We start from the raw sequence: 17,117 nt of genomic DNA, 5'->3' as shown, positions 1-17,117 counted from the left end.
CCTGTTCTCAGAGATGCCACTCACCAAAAAGAGTGGCAGGAGCGTAAAGTGAACCACCAGGTCTGCTGAACAGTCACCTTTTCCTCTCCACAAAAAAACCCACTGGGAACAGCCTCCAGCCATTTCAGCAACTCGTAAAAGCTGCTGGTCTGCTCCAAAGGGCAGCAGATTTCTCCTTCACCTCTTTCAACATGTCCCCTGCAACTCAAAAATGATCAAGAAGGTGTCTGTACTACACACAGCCTCTTCCCCCAGTCTCCTCTCCCCCTTCCCGCAGATAGCTAGTATGATAGGGAAATACTGTAGAGGCAGACAGAATTTGTACAACAGTATTACACGGCTGAAGGCTGGGAACCAATTCTGGTGACAGCCCCTCTTCTGTTACTCCGGCTGAGGAAGTTCATAGTACCATGTTGTTACAAGGTCAGTCCCACAGAGGGAAGCACACCAACTCTGTCGACACTGTCATTTGCAACTTTGTCCTGTTAAAAAGGCAATTCCAGTTGCAGAGTGTAACACTTACAAACAGGTGCCCTCCAGTTGCTGGCATATTTGCAACTCCGTTACTTTCCAATGGCAAACAGCAGACTAAACTTTTGAGAGTGATACTGCAGTCAGACTAAGACTCTGGGTGAACGGCAGTAGCACAGCTATTCACAACAGACTAACATATAACTATAGCAAAGCATGGAAGCTCTATTTGGACAAGGTGGAAAGGCAGAGCTTACCTTTAGAAAACTGAACATGCTTATGCGATTGTAAAGTAGTCTTGCAAGAGGCAAGACAAGTTACCATAACCTTTTGTGGGAAAGAAAGGGAATCAGTAAAAGCCATGTCTGGTATCTTTTACATTTCAGGCATAACAGAAACCAACATTTTTTACTTAAACTTCCTTTTAAAACAAACCTGATGATGTTATATCTTACACAGTGTGAACTAAGGATCTAACCTTACTACACTTACATACGCCATACAGCAGACCCATATCAGTCCTCCTGAAATCCCATAAAAGTGCTCGCAGAAATGCATAGCTAACAGTCAGAAGAATCATGCAATATAAGGCTACAAGTACAGCCAAACCGACCCTTTTATTTTATTTGGAAACACTGACTTCCAAAATAAAGCACTTTTAGAGTAACTAGAAAACATACCTTTTCCAAACCTGCAGCCTAAAAGTAAGTGGTGAGAGACATTTTCGAATGAGGTAAACACACTGCATAGGCTATATATTTAAACCCAAATTCCAGTAGTGATTTGACTTAATTGTGAAATTATTTAAAACTGAACAGAAATAAAAAACTATATACTTACAAAAATCTGGAAATAAATCCAGGTTGACCCTAACAACAAATTGGAAAATAACTCATTTACAAAGGGCCTTTCCTACTGCCTTTTTTTTTTTTTTTTTTTTTTTAAAGTTACCCAGACAAAAGCACAATTTGAAAAGAGCTTTCCTGCTTATCCATGGAGATGTTTCTTCTAGAACACTTGCTCAGCCACAGCTTGTCTCCTTCAGTTAATCTGAGCCAAGAGTGGTACTGGTCACACAACATCACACCGCTCTGGTGAACACTGGCCTTCCAGCCCATGCTGCAGCTCTGCTTGCCCCAGCCTGCGTTCTGGAGCCATGACAAAGCTTTGTGAGACAGGGTGCTCAGAACAGAGACTGGTGCTTAACAAAGAGTGTTAGAGACACCACTTATAATTTTAAACCATTTGAAAACTAAGGTATAATTAACAGTAGTGCCTTCTGTGAGCCTCGTATTTTTATTTAAAATGTGTCCTTGCAGGTTTGTCTTTTTTAATATTCCCTCATATCAGTGTTTAGTTCCCAGAAATCAATCCCATCAGGCAATGCAGTTTTCTGAAAAGATAGTATCTTCCATCCTCACCACATTTTCAATCAACTCTGTAGAAGACAGTCAATGATCAGACTAAGATAAAGTGTATATATTCCTTTCTGATACAGGCAACAAAGCTGTACACTGAAAAAATAAATCATACTGAAAATCAAAAACCACACCAAAAAATCCTGCTGTGGCCACACAATTAAGTTGTCCCACTGAGTACTGCCCAAAACCACTTTTCTTCAAGTGCCTGTTAGCTTAAAAAAAAAAATGAACGAACTTATAACATTAAAAATAATGGTTTCTTTTTAATTAGACTCTGAGAATCATGAATTTACGTAATCCTTGAAAGCTACAGCTCCCCCAAGGCTGCCATACTGCCTTGACAACTTGTAAGTAGCTTGTATTTTACCCTTTGGATCCAGGCTTCAAGCTCGCAAAAGCTTTGGAGTTCTTAAGGGAATGTGAAATTTCATTGAGAAAAGAAATAAAATGATAGTCCCTTTCCGACTTCTTGGACTCAAAAATAACTACAATGGTGAAGTGAGGTTCAGGGCGAGTCAGAAAGTACGTGCTTTGGACTTTGTCATCGTAGAAGTGAACAACCTTCTCCAAACTGTTGAGGTCAGAGGTTCTATCAGTCATAATCATGATTACATTGGGCCAGTGCATAACAGGCCTGTCGCTGGGCAGAGACACCACTGCAGGGTACTGATCCACCCCTTTGGGGGCTTCCCTGTAAGAATGGGGATGATGATAACCATGTCCCTGAAAACTCTCTGATCCACGATTGTCAAAAATTAAGGAAACGTTAACAGCATCGTACTTCCGGATGAAGCTGGAAATTTTCCCAAAGTAATCAGGATTTGTTTTAGCAGTCAAAGTTTTCATTTCAGATGCTGTTGTTTGCCGACTAAGAGCCTCATGAAAGTAAAAGCTAAACTTCGCAAGGAGGATGTTTTTGAGCTTCATCAGCCAGAGGAAGAGGTGCGGAGGCTGTACAGCCTTCTGAGACTGCCCTCCAAACAGATGTTTCTTGGTCTCTCGCTGTTTCTCAAAAATTTGGCCCCAAGTCTGTAGTTTTGTGTGAGCACTGTGCAAGTTGACCAGGGATGGAAGGAACTTCCATTCTGAGATCTGAGCCTGAGCCTTTAAGAGATGCGCAAGCACATCTACTTCCAGCTGGAAACTGCTTTCAAGAGGACTGAGGATTGGATGATGAAATCTAGAAAACATAATGTTAGTCAAGACATGAGAACTGCTGTACCCAACAGAGAAACAATCAGATACTATCTGTCAGTTCACAGACAAAAGACCAAACATCAAAGCAGAGTAAAGTACAAACCAAAAAATAATCTTGTTAATTTAAAACCCAGCACTTTTATCATAATTAGGGCAAATATTTTAAGAACATACAGCACTTCACATTTGACAAAAACACCTGTCAGACATTTCTCTGTCAAAGCAAGGGAGTTACATTTGATCAGTTCAAGGACAATCACTGTTTATCTTGATCCATTAACTACTATAACACCATTTCTCTTTAAATTCAGGTGGCTTTGTTCCAATTTAAAATCCCTTCTGGTGGTAAAATAGGTCTTGATCATTCTGGAATAGCAGTAAGACATTAAGTTAAATCAAAGGAATTCTGTTATAAATTAGCTGTTTGTATAGGTAAGCTAGGAGAAACACAAGCCAAGCTTTTCTTTTTTTTTTTTTTTAAATTCACAATAAAATTGTGATGGAAAATTAGTCAATAGTTTAACTGTATTGACCAATGAACTGGGTCTCAAACTTCAAACCTTGGTGTACTTAAAGCAATAAAGGGGAAAAACATTCGGCAGGATTTCATCATATCACAGTGAAGACGCTGTAACAACCAATTTCTCTCACTAAACATTCGGGTCAAAATCAGCTCTCAATCTAACAGATGTTTAAAAAAAACCCAAAACACAACACTTCATCCACCAGGCAGAAGTGTCACTATGCATTTTATTCACAAGAGCGATCCTACTGTCAGAACAAATCTTGATAAAATGGAATTTTATAGATCCCTTCTATAGCTTTCTCTTCTCACTTTATTTTTCCTAAACATTGGGGGGGGGAAAGACAGATCAAGCCTACCCACTTTCCCTTAATACTCAAATTACTTGTAAATTTATAACATAATCAATAAATACACACTGAATTCAAACTGTGCAAAATTGTTCCAGTTACAGAAGCTACAGACTTAACTTTAGAAAGAGTGAGTCTTCAGCAAAGACAGAAGTGGCCTTTTTAGTAAATGTGTTCCCTCACAGGCATTTAGGACTCTTTAAGAGGTCTCCAACACAGAACAACCAATAGTTCAAAGACAAGGCTTGATGAGGTTTCCATTTAAGCAAAAGTAGATTTATCCCCTCACTTCAGGAAAAATACCCTGGGTCTTGTTACTGCTTTAAAACAAAGAAGTTTATACTGAATTCATTAACAGCTCATCTTCAGACAAAGCAAAAGCAACTCCATTATCCCCCTCAGCTTCCAGGGCATAATACATAATACATAATACATAATGTACATAATACATTTTGGAAATATTTGGTTCAAAACTAAGACACTTAATTTTGTCATGGACCAGAAGAGAGAAAGAGAATTTTAGGCTTTTCATCCCCTCTCCCTTTGCTATTTTTAAATTGACTTTTCATCACACTCTTGCCAAAACATTAATTCTTAGGCTTGAGAAAATTGTCTGACAATTTTATCACTATTTTTAAGAGTCTCTTTTTTTGACAGCCATAATACATGTCTTGAAAGGATGTGCTATTAGGATGCAAGTCCAAATTTATTTGAAGAAAATGAAAAGATGAATATCATACATCAGCTGATGCACCATGTTCTGCAAACAGGCTAGGCTGGGTGACCTTCCGTACACAGTACATGTCAGCAACCATTGTATCTGCCTGCTGTAGCAGAGATACAGTGATTACTGGCTACTTTCGGGGACTGAGAAGTCCACAGCATATTTACATTTCTTTGAACAAACAAGGGTAAATTAAAAATAATATTCTGCTGATACTCAACATTATCTATTTCCAGGGGTTTTGGTATTCAGCAGAAAAACAGTTTGTTGCCATGTAGTAGAAGTGGGGGGAAGCATTATACAACATTATTTGTTCCAGATAATTCCATCAAATGCACACTTAGCACAGTGGTTTCAACACACTTGCAGTCAGACCAAGAAGGTCACTCTTAAATCTTAAAAGCAATTAAAAAATTCATACTTAAGAGAGCACTGCCAAATCTCCGGGATTAATGTTATGGTGTACAGCTTCCCACTTATACTTTGCTTCACGGCTCATGGCTGTTCATGTTTCACTGCACAGCAGGATTTGCTAAACTGTTTTAATCCAAAAACACACACCTCGGCCACAGCTGAGAAGCTTGATATGGTTGCAGAGTAAACTAACAGGTTATGTATTCTGTATATCTGCTGTAACTAAGTTTCATAACAGAGAAGCATCTGGCTGAGCTCAGTATTATTTAAAACAGACAGGTTTTTTACAATATTTCAATAAGCCAGTGTGAAGAACTTAAAAACACATTGTAAAATTGATTGTTTTCCCCTGGTCATTCTCAAAAGCAGAGGGATGCCACAATTTTGTTTTGCAGACTATGAAGAAGCCTCGTTTTTCTACAGCTTTTTACTTCCTTCCATAGATATTATATTCATGCATGTATTTAAAAAATGCTGTCTAGATGAAAAACATTCAATACAAATATAATTACATCAAAACACGTTGAGTAGTTACTTATTCATTTTATACTAAGCTTTTAAAGGATCCTGCTTCTGACACTATTTTAATTATTTTGGTTAAGAACCCACCCAAACAAACAGTTAAAAAATTCAGGAAAAGTTACCGCTCCAGCTGTATTCTATATAAAAACAGAGAGGAAAAAACACCTAGCATTGGCTGTGTATAAGTCATCAATAAGCAGTAACGGAACAACTTTAAACTGTTCAAGAATTTTTCAGATACAGACAATATGACTTGACCGTTGACAATTAATTCTGTCATTCCTTTACCAGCAAGCAGTTCTTTGCTCTACATTATCTGAACAGCTAATTTTAGGTGTAAAGGAAAGAAACCAAGGCCAGAACCAACCTACAGCACAGACGCCCTGTTCATCTGATGCCCTGTTTCACCAACAGATGCCCTGTTTCAGCACAGTTGGCTGAAATAATGGCACACATCCTCAATCGCAAGTGAGGAACAAACTGACAGAGGGAAGAGACTGGATAAGGCCGAGTTTATTTGACCTTTCACCTGAAAGGGTCAACAGACTGTAAACCAGAAATGCCTTCCAGGCAGCACACATCAACCTAACAGCCCCCAGAAACTGATATGAGATGTGAAGAAACTAAAGGAAGGACTAAAGAAGATATCATTACCACTTTTTTCAGAAATATTCTGTACATGACTGGGTAGGACCACACAGCAGCTACTGAATTAGCTGTAACAGCATCTTAGAATGTCTCCACCTTAGAGATTGCTTGTTAACCCAAAGCCAGATCATCAGTATTTTCCCCAGGGAGACACTGCTTATTTTTTTAAAGCAGTAATAATAACTTAGAAATACAGATGTGTCACTGACATTCATTTAAATAGCATAGTAAAACATTTCATATATAAATCTCCAGTCCCTTCGTCAAAGTATTGGTTTTGGTTTTCAGATTTTTAACAGTGCTGTTGACTCAGCACATGCTCAGAACAGATGGTAATGGTTTGTGCACAGCATAAATCAACTTCTCAAAAAAACCACAGCTTACCTCCCTTTACTCTTTAATATCAGACCAAGGAAAACCTATGCAGGTCCAATGGAAAAATGAAACTAAAGCCCTGATATTGTAAGAGTTCACAAACCCTTGAATTATAAGGTTTTTGAACCTCTTGAATCCAAGAATTAGAAAACAATCACTAGTAACATCATAGAGACTAGTTTTGATTTTCAAATAGCAAAATTACATAGCAATTTGCCTAAGTTATTCCCAAAAAATAAGGGAGTCAGCTGCAGTGCTTAGATTTGGAATGTCAGAAAGCAGCACTGAATTATTCTGATTTTCCCTAGGTGTACACTTTAAAAATTGTAACTAAAAAGAAAAAAAAAGACTTCAGAATATTGTGCCAAATTGCCATCTTAGACACTATTTCACTAAAAAAGATTTTCAAAAATTCAGCTGCATTTGAAAGTTATCTTCCTACAGTGGCTACCCTATTTTGCTTTAAAATAAAGAGCCAGAATTTGAGCCTGTTGATAGGCATTCAAAAATTCTCACTTTTTTAAACTGTCATCACTTTCAAGGCTCACATGTGTTAAATGTGCAATACCCACCCCAGAGTCATTTAGAAACATCCTGGGATTCTTGTAACAGAAACTACTAGATCTTAACTTCAAGAAACCAATATGGCAGGGACCAAAGACTCAAAGGTACTCCTACTGGCTCCAAAACCTCTCGAGAGAAGTGGTAACAGAGCACCACAAAACACTACTGGGTAGACCAAATAGCAATGGTGCAGCTTCTAGAATTAAGCGGACATATATGCTAGCCTAAAAGTAAAACTGTCACTCAAATATCTGTTTCATTTACATATCAATTTTATAGAAGTCCATATGGAATTAAGGCTTGTTTCCCCTCCACTCCTAATGAAAAAGCACAAGAAGTTGTAATTACATCTTTTATAAGGAAAATGACTCTTCCTCTCTGCTGAATATGAACATGCAGAGTATTAAGGAACAGGGAAGATGGCTCCTAGAACATGATAGTAGAAACACTGTCCCTTTCTTATTTTTCTTCTGAACAGAGGAGTTGTGTTTTGAGACTTCACGCATCTGCTGCTGAGCAACATTCACTTCACGCATGAATTAATGCAAGGGGCTGCGCTGCTCAGCAGTCAAAGGACAGCAAAGTCTTTAGGCCTGCTTTGAACCTCAACATCATTTATTACAGATCATGTCCGAGTACTTACTGCCAGCAAATAAGCACTGACCTCGAGCTGTATTTCTTTAAGATGGATTCCAGAATGTTTACCAGTTCCTCAGAGTTAATGAACTTTTGGGTGCTGAGTGTGTACATTTTTTCATAGAAGTCAGCAATTTCCATCCGAGCCTGAACAAAAAAACAGAGCTGTTCAGACAGGTGAGAAAGCAGCTCTTCCAAGTGAGGAGCTGTTCCTCCTAGTGCATTGCGACCCGTCGCCACCACCTTCTTCAGCTCATTATGCAGAGACGTGTAGATGGTTCGGATGGAGTCCTTTCGGCTGAAGAATGACTGACCACCTGTTCAGATAAATATGGAGGTATTACTAAAATCCAAGGACAGCAAAGAGAGACAGCAATACTGGAAAACTGTACATGACCATGCTTGTTTCCCCCTAGGTGTTCCTAAGTGTTGCTTGATTACAGTTGGTTTTTTTTAAAAAAAAAAAAAAAAAAAAAAAAAAAAAAAAATCAAGAAACAAACTTCAGTGTATTATTTTGCAAGCAACTGAATTACACGTAGCATACACTCAGACGCACTTTATGTAATTTCATGCACGTTACACTTGTCCTAATTCATATCTCGGCAGCTAACGACTGCTGCAAAACTTCAACTCCCTCACATCACGCCTCAGCTATGGCGTGACCTTTCAGAAAACAAGGGTTCAGTTAAATTTGGTACTACGATACAACCTGGAAATACTGGTATCTGTAGTAGTCAGAAGAATCAAGTCATCATGAAACTTTCATAGCCCCCACCCCTGTTAATAACTCTAGTTCTTTTCAAGAGAATTCCCTTAACAATACCTCTTCAATCATGAAGCACTTGAATTTGCAAGGTAACCTTTAAATGGGAATCACGTGACATTTGTGTGTCCAAACCAAACCTTTCCAGTCCCTACACAATCTTAATATAAACAAGAATTCAAAGGGAAAACAGTCACAGATTATCTCAGGTTAATCCATAACTAAAACTGAGGGGAAAAAAAAAAGTCTATGCTTCCTTCTACCTGCTCAACACTATAAGGAATTCAAAAAAGAAAGAGAGACAAAAGTGGAGGGTCAAAGTAACAGATACTTAACTTTGATGCTACCAAAAGACTGTACAAAGGTACTAATCTTATTTCATAATTTCTATTTACAGATGGCCTTATGTGCTGCTGCAGCACTCAGCAGCAGAGCAAGGATCACAGGGACTGAATCTACAGAACTTTTAAAGATTCCAAACTTAGGTTCCACTCTGAAAGTGCTTATAAATTTTGTAGTGGTGGCTAGTCCTTTTGACATCCATTTTACACATACAACGTGTAAAAGCGACTTTAGCAGTCTGAGACAGAAAGGCAGAGAATTGGTTGTCACAGTGAAACAGCTACCTTCCCAAGCCAAGAGTTGCCCCCAGGCCAGGGGCAGGATGAAGAATCATCTATTGCTGCTGCTCATATAGTATATAAACAGATAAAACTCTGTCCCTTCTCTTGTCAATGTTATCCTTTCTGCAAACACCAAATTCACTTTTTAAAGCTAGTCTTACAGACAGAGCTTTGTCTGTAGAGATTTCATAAAATACTTCCAAGTCACCACTTAAACACCAAAGCAGAATTTTCTCGATGCTTTACTGCATTACACATCAGACTCATATCCCTTGATCAATTTTCCATGCCAATCTGCAGTTTAAAGAGAAAACAAGCAGCTTTGCCCAGAGGGCAACACGATGACAGCTCATCCTGTGCCAGTTTGGGATTTTTCTGTTCACATATGAGAGAGCGAGAAGCAGCCAAGATTGGGCCCAAAACTTCCTGACATCCTACAGAGTCTACATGAGTAACAGTTGTAGGAGGCTACCACCAGCCCGAGGACTTACACATATGCAACTCTATTATTAGGCCCTGGAATAGTGACGTGAAGAATCTTTAACCCTTTCATCACCCCACTGAGCTCACCTTTGCCAGCATCTCACCCAGAGCATCCCAGCACAGAAACCCCTCTGGCTAAACCTTGGGAAGGGCAGGTAGGCAGCCCGCCAGCCAAGAGACGCACCGGTCCGCACAGCTGCTGTGCCACCTGCACGGCATCTGCACTCTTATTCGCTCCTGTGGGGCAACCCAAACGCACAGCCCATTCCTCACCACGGACACTCGCTGACCGCGCACTTGTGTTTCGCACGGGCCCCCCGCCGAGGCCGCGGCCCCAGTCACCCACGCTGTTCAGCTGCCGGTAACAGATCACATCGCACGGCTACGGCAGCCGCTGCTTCCCCCCGCGCTGCCAAACCCGCGGCAGGCCGTGAGCGGGCACGGCCGCGCTGCGCCCCGGCGGCAGCGGCCTCAGGCGTGAGCGAGGGGCGGGGGACGGGGGAGCCCGAGGGACGCGGGGAGCGGAGAGGGATCCCGCCCCCGGGGCGCGAGGGGCGGCGGCCCGACGGTACCTAGCTTCTGGCCCAGGAAGGTCATGCTGTGGTAGGCCTTCTCGGCGGCGGCCAGGTGCGCCAGCCCGGCCAGCAGCGCCAGCCAGCTGGCCCCCGCGCTCTTGTTGGCCTCCCGCTCCTTCTCCACATTGTCCTTGGCCTTGTCGTAGGAGAAGATGCCCAGGTGGGAGAAGAAGGTCTCTAGCACGGCCTGCTCCACCGGCACCGGCGCGCCCAGCGGGATGGACTCCCCCATCGCGTCCGCCGCCGCCGCCACAACGGCCGCTACTTCCGGGTCCGGCGCCGCGGCCGCGTGAAGGAACCAGCTGGCGCCGCCTCTCCCCACGCGCCTGCCCTTGCCACGTGACGAGCGAGGCGGGGAGGCGGAGGCTGCGCCGAGCGGCCCCGCGAGCCCTGGGGCGTTCCCGCGGCGCCCGCGCTCGAGGCGGCGGGAGGCCCCGGGGCTCCCGGGCCGGGGGGCGCGCGGGGCCCGCGGCCGTTTTCAGGTGGGCCGCGCTGGCGCCTGCGGCGAGCTCTCCCCGGCCCCGCCGCCTCGGTTTTTACGGAGCTGAAAGGCGAAGCCCGTTTCCACGCCAAATTGCTCTTTCAGAGTTCCAAAATCTTGCAGGCGACCTCGTTCCCCCCTTGGCGTTACCCTGGCGGGGCTCCCGCAGGGCCCTCCAGCTTGTCCAAGCATTTGTGTTTGGTCTCCCCGCGCTTGCAACCGGGAGATGGTGAATTGCCCAAATTGATCCCTTTATTGATCCCTTTTTTTTTTTTTTTTTTTTCAGATGGTGTTTTGCAGACGCGCTCCCGCAGGCGATCCCCGAGGAGGAGCGCCGGGCGGGGCCGTGGAAGGGGGCTGCTGTGGCAGCGCTGCCGGGTCACCTCGAAATCCCCGGGCAGCGCCTCTCCCGGTGGAGTTGCAGCTCTCCAGCTACCCCAAAAGGAGAACATTCCCAGTGTCCTCTCTGGACGGCATTTCCCCTCACTCTACGGGCACCTGCGTTTGTTTTTAAGCCGACATTAGACAAAACGCAGCATCGGCTTTCTAACCCCGAGCCAGACCCGTGTGCCAGCCAAGCTGCCTGCCTGCCTCTTCTCCAGGAAGCGCCCAAAACACACCGCAACTTAAAATAGGCACCAGGTGCAAGAACACAGCTTTAGGTGTGAAGCAGCTGTTATAATTAACCATAACTACACAGTGTCTGCAATGCAGTGTTTTTACCGTGGCATTACATTGTGCATAGGGTACAGCCCAAGGATTTGGTTTGGCTATAAAATTAATTTTCCTCATAACAATTGGTCTAACACTAAAGACAAGTCTGCCAAGCCCTTCGTCACTTCTCATTTCGAGGTGCTGGTGCCTCTGTACGCAGACGTGAGCTAATTCAGAATGGTGTATAACATCCTCAAAAAGGTTCAGGTTAGAATTAAAGTTTTAGCTTCAAATGCTTAAAACTTGAAGCAGCTTAACTGAAGTTAAGAGCTCTTTATTCTTACAGCGGACAAATTTGAGTTCTGCATGCACAAAAAACTGCCTTCTTCCCAAATTCAACTCCATTTGCTCAGCGTGCCCAAGGAACAAGCTGGATGTAGGATTTTACAGCTGCTCTACAACAGGCTTACTCTGACCTGAAAAGCTGTTTATTAAAATGTTAGTTTAGAGGGGGTGTTTTGGCAATTGAAGCCAGCACCTGAAACATTCACCTGTTTCAAGCAATCGTAGCTGTAAATAACAGGCTGCCAATAGTTTGCAGAACATCAAAGAGCAGGAAGGGGACTCCTGGGTACCCACAAGTTTCCAAAAGACAACCAGGAGTCAAAGCTTCAAGTACGACCTTTATTACAACACAGCGCTGGCAGCACGTTTTCGTATTTAGAAGAAAGTATTTGGTCTCTTGGTGGTGAAGCGTGGTTTGTGCTGGCGACGCAGAACTCTGTGTGGCAGAGGGAACTTGATTTTAGAATCCTGCAAGAAGAACGTTCCTGTGTTAATTCGGACAGAGATGAACGACAGCAGATCATCTGTGAGAAGCAGCTAAGCTATGTGCAACTGCTAACTGACACAGAGAGAAGCCCCACATCCACAGGCAAGACACGCTTCACCGGAGCCAACAGGTGCCTTCATTTTGCAATTCTTTTTGAAAGAAATGCCTGTAAAAGGCAAACTTTCTGCAACATAATATGCATTTGCTCTAGTTTGACTTTATTTCAAACAGTTCTAGCGTTAAAATCGTGATCAGAACATAACATAATGGTAAATCCACGCCTGCGAGCTTGGCTCCCTCCCCACTTCTGCCTGCAAAGCAAACCTGCACCAGGCAAGGGAGCTCCCTCCTTCCAGCCCAGCGCTAGTCTGGGACCCAGCAGCCACCGCTGCGTTACTGCACTTACATGGAATTGCTTGACTGCTGGTCTACGGCACTTGCTGGCAGCAATCTCCTCCACCTTCATGATCTGAATCGAGTGAGCACGGGCACGGTGACGGGCTCCCATATCGCGGTCTGTAACAACAGAACTTGTTAATAATAAATCTTAAGACATTTTCAGTTCAAAAATCTTACCACCACCTTTTCAGGAAATGTTTATAGCACCATCTAAAACTTTTAACATTTCTGACCAACTCTACTTAATCTCACTGGTTTTAGCATCTAAAGTGATGGCAGAAATATCACAGGACCAACGTGCAGCAGCAAATTCTTCCTGAACTCATAACCAAGCTCCTCCAAGAAAGCGCCACCTTATTCTTCTTGCCCAATTTCCAGAAGGTGTACACATACAGAAGTAACCTACGTGGGACTACCACTTTTTTTGCACAAGAAAACTGTGATTAAGAATCAACACTGAAATAAGATTACTGGAAAGACATGCCAACTTTGCAAAAACTTCCCTTCCAAAAGGAAGGTGCAGATGAAGGCAGGATCTGAGGTTACCTTTACTTTTCTTAGCATTGACAAGTGATAGAAACATAAAGTGATAGTCAGCCCACATAATTAGGCTTCCAGAACAGGAGAAAGCCATCTAAACGTGGGCTACCTGAAAATTCCTCCCTGCCACAGTGCAGATCACTGCCTTGAAATCACCATGTCCGCAGGATGTGCCTGTTGACATACTACTGTGCTTACAATGCTTCCCATGAATATCTAACACACCTCTTGAAAATTCACCTGCCAAAAGTACTCTTGAACAGAAAGGCATCAAAGTCATTGTATCACGACAAAAGTTTGTTCTCAGGTCTCTTAAGCAGTCCATCAGTATGTTAACTAATATCGTAAGTTAATGTAGAACCTTAAATTTCACTTTCAACAGCACGTCAGCTTTTGAAAGGCGACAAGATACATTTAATATTTGCACACATGACAAGAATATCATTATGAAGAACAATATTCTTTGGGTTTTTATGTGCATTCTGTAGTGTTTATAACACTTGTGGATTCAAATATCAACAGCCTCAGCTACACAAATGGTCTATCCCTCAAGTACTTCATGTGGCAAACTGAAATCAGGACATCATTTAATTCTCCCTGAACCAAGGCAACGAGATCTTGGAGCAACACAGGGTTGTTTTTTTTCCCTGTGATCATTTTTTTCACTTGCTCTCCAAAAGACAGGTGCTACTAAGTTCCATGTGATCTCTGAAATATTCTCTCCACAAGACTTAGGAAGATATACTCGGTTATTTAAAACGGTAACTACAGTCCAAGAAATGTATACAGCACCCAAAAGATCACGAAACTCTTGGTTTGTACAGCAAAACTCATTACTAGAGTTGTAGAAAGTCACACCAAGATGAAGCAAGGATATTTTCAGCTAGAGAAACTGTAAAAATAGTGGTAACAAACAAGATCCCACATACGTCATACATAAACATCTGTGGACTTCTCCAGGAACTCCCCACTTAATTTTTCCAATGTTTCAATACCTCATCACAGATCAAGTCAGCACGTTTTATGCCCAGTTTAAGATTTAAGCTTGTGCTTATGTCCTGGTCCTACCATTTTATACCTCAAGCAGTTACGTGTACTTACAGCACTGAGTGACAGCACCAGCCGTGGTCAAATCCCTGTACTCCCTGTACATGTTGTGAGTTCCGCTACGAGAATCATAGCGCAACCAAATGCCAAAATTTTTTACCCGCAGAGGGGATTTCTCATACACCTGGAATTACACAAGAGGACAAAAGTAGTTAGGGACAGAACATCCATCAGCATTTTACAAGTTTAAGAACAAATATCCTAAAGGTCTAACTAAACCACTGTGTTAAGTTTCATTGTGAAAAAAAACAGCTGTTTGCTCTATTTCCCCACGTCAACATTGCCACATGCAAGCCTTGGCAATTCAGAGTGAAGAGTTTTAGTAATTCAGTGTGGAAACAAAAACACACACAAGATTTCAGCTCTAAAGAATGTCCTTTAAACATCAAGGCAGAGGACTGTAAGCCTACAAGTGTCTACTTCCCAAGGATTATGAATGTCCAGATGAGTCTGAAAAGGTGTCAGAGAAAACAGAATCCTTCATTACACAATGAAGCAAGCATAAGAATCAGACAGCAGCACTGACTAGCGGTGTAGCTCACAACTCTGAAGTGCTGTTTCTTTTTAGTTTACCAGACATATACTGACACTTTCAAAACCAAATTCATTACTCAGCTTCACAGCAACTTAAGTATAAATGAATTTCAACCTGACGCCAAAGAACAGTGCTTCCTATAAATTCCTTCCACATATACCAGCTAAAATTCCTTACAAGTCTTCCGCTTTTTTAGACTCTTAATCCCGCACCTGGCCACAGTACACAATCTCTCCAGAAGATTTCTTCATCTTCTTCAGCTGAGAAACGAAGTACCAAAACCGAGACTTGGCGACGACATGGTTCGGAGCGAAGATCCGCATACGGTAGAGGGGGGGGGTCGTGCACTTCGGGGTGGGCAGGCATCGCCCGACCACCTTGTACTCCCGCAACTGGAAGACGAAACACAGGCCGCCCGCAGCGTGAGCTCCTCCGCGCCGCCGGCCCGGCCGCCGCGGAGCCGCCCCCGCGCCAGCCTTACCCCGCCCCGCCACGGGCCGACCCTGCGGAAGGCACCGCGGCTCCACCGCGACGCCAGCAGGTCAACCCAGGGGAAGGGGGACGAGAGCGACCACCGGCCCGGGCGGATCGCCCCACAGGCCCAACTGTACCTCCCGTCGATCGCGGCCCCCCGTCTAGGGGCGGCGCGGCCTCCTCACGCGTCTTGCGGGAGCGGCGCCGCCGCCATGTTGGCCGCTCGCCTCCCTCAAGAGCCAGGCAAGGCCGCTTGGGCACGCACGGCCCAGCCTCGAGCGCCGCAAGCCCGCGCCACCGCCCTCCCAACCGCCGCCTCGGTCTCAACCCCGGTCCCGGCCGCGCCCCCCGCGCCCCGGCCTTCACTCACAGTGCCCGACGCCTTCATGCTGCTGCTGCTGCCTCCTCCGCGGCCCGCAGGAAAGGAAAGGCCGCGTGCGCCGCCGCCTCCCGTCACCCGCCCGCCGGCAGACCCGCCCCCAGCCGTCCTCTCCGCCCATTGGCTGCGACGAAAGCGCGATTGGAGGAGGCAGGCGTCAGTCTCCGCCCGCGGCGGCCGGCGCTGGGTTCCGGGCCGGCAGGGGCCGCGTGGCCTGGTGAGGGCTCGGCCCACGGCCAGGCCGGGCGCGGACGCTCGTCCTACCCTGCGCACCGGTGCCAGCACCGCCGCGGGCCCCTCTCCTCGTCACCGTGGCCGCGGACCCGCATGGTCCAGGTACCGGTAGGAGGAGGCCCGGCTGTGCGTGACCCCGTCTCCCGCCGGCCCTGCTCGCTTTGCAGGACGTGGCAGGGAGGTCCCGGGCGGAGGCAGCCGGCACCGCGCTCCCCCCGGGGCGGCAGCCGGGCACGGAGGGCTGTCGAGGAAGCCTTTCCCAGCCGTGGTCCCGTGGGAGACCGGGGCTCGGGCCCGCCTCTGTGCCAGTCACTCAGCAGGTCGCTCTGGTCATGACTGCGGAGCTCGCACCGGTGGCATCGAGCGCGCAGCGGCACGGCCGGCCTCACACCCCGCCCCTCGCCTCGCTGCTGCTGGCAAAGCACCGTTTCCAGATCCCGGAGGGAGTCTGGGGGCAGAACGAGCCGGTCCCTGTTTGTTATCGGTGCAGTTGGTTTTACAGTGCCGCGGGGTGGCGGCAGAAGGCGGAACGGCACCGGCGGAACTACGGCTCCCAGCGCGTCGCGGGGCCGAGGAGGGAGCGCATCCCGGCGTGCCCTTGCGGCTTGGCCGCCCCGGGGGGGCGGGGAGCGCGGCGGGCTGGGGGGCGGGGGCAGCGGCAGCACCACTTCCCGTCCCGGAGGCGCGGAGGCTGCTCCGCACGCGCGAGAGTCGCGGCGCCTCCCCTGGGTGTCCTCCCTTCCTCCTCCTCCTCCTCCTCCTCCCTCTGCCAAGCCGAGGCGGCGCGGCCTGGCCCGGCCCGCTGCCTATGCTCGTGGCGGCCGCGGAGCTGTGGGGGTGGGAGCCGGCAGCGCTGCCGCGATGGAGGAGTGACCAGGAAGGTAACGGGGGGGGACATGACACGCGGCGCGGGGTGACTCAGCCCGGCAGTGGCGGGCTGGGAGGGGGGGGGGGGCTGGGCCTCCACAGCCGCTGGCGGGGGCCGCGGCGCCGCAGCGGCGGGGAAGGGGCGGTGTGGGTGCCCGCGGGCGTCGCCGCTGAGCTGGCGGTGGCGGGCTCCCTCGAGTCACCCGGCCGGTTCCAGTCAGCCCGGCGCAGCCCCCTCCGTGGCTGCGAGGCTCTGGGGAAGCGGCGGGAGACGCCGCAGCCTCCCCGTCCGCTCGCCTCGGCGGCCCGGCCCCGCTGCTGGGGG

At 46.3% G+C, this 17,117-nt stretch overlaps 2 protein-coding genes and 1 non-coding gene across 4 annotated transcripts; all 3 read right to left on the bottom strand.

Annotated features, from left to right (window-relative positions):
- Positions 1-1,439: 1,439 nt before the first annotated feature.
- On the bottom strand, positions 1,440-10,522 carry KICS2 (KICSTOR subunit 2). 2 transcript variants are annotated; one of them, XM_086472260.1, is made up of 3 exons: positions 10,288-10,522; positions 7,874-8,162; positions 1,440-3,072 (listed from the first exon to the last, which is right to left on the bottom strand). In XM_086472260.1, the coding sequence occupies exons 1-3, from the start codon at positions 10,520-10,522 to the stop codon at positions 2,256-2,258; spliced, it is 1,341 nt and encodes a 446-aa protein (XP_086328386.1). In that variant the 3' UTR covers positions 1,440-2,255. The 2 variants fall into 2 exon arrangements, with proteins under 2 accessions (XP_086328386.1, XP_086328393.1); XM_086472267.1 differs by having other exon boundaries at positions 10,447-10,522.
- A 1,573-nt stretch (positions 10,523-12,095) lies between these two features.
- RPL18A (ribosomal protein L18a) lies at positions 12,096-15,752 on the bottom strand. Its single transcript, XM_086472245.1, has 5 exons — positions 15,683-15,752; positions 15,051-15,230; positions 14,298-14,427; positions 12,664-12,773; positions 12,096-12,238 (listed from the first exon to the last, which is right to left on the bottom strand). The coding sequence occupies exons 1-5, from the start codon at positions 15,698-15,700 to the stop codon at positions 12,146-12,148; spliced, it is 531 nt and encodes a 176-aa protein (XP_086328371.1). The 5' UTR covers positions 15,701-15,752; the 3' UTR covers positions 12,096-12,145.
- On the bottom strand, positions 13,547-13,678 carry LOC147416385 (small nucleolar RNA SNORA68). Its single transcript, XR_015184242.1, has one exon. It is a non-coding gene; the product is annotated as a small nucleolar RNA SNORA68 (small nucleolar RNA).
- Positions 15,753-17,117: the final 1,365 nt, after the last annotated feature.

Source organism: Leptosomus discolor, chromosome 1, assembly GCF_034619465.1.
Source record: "Leptosomus discolor isolate bLepDis1 chromosome 1, bLepDis1.hap2, whole genome shotgun sequence".
Taxonomy (NCBI): Eukaryota; Metazoa; Chordata; class Aves; order Leptosomiformes; family Leptosomidae; genus Leptosomus; species Leptosomus discolor.
Note: the sequence above shows the minus strand (reverse complement) of the source record. Positions and strands in the feature narration are given on the sequence as shown.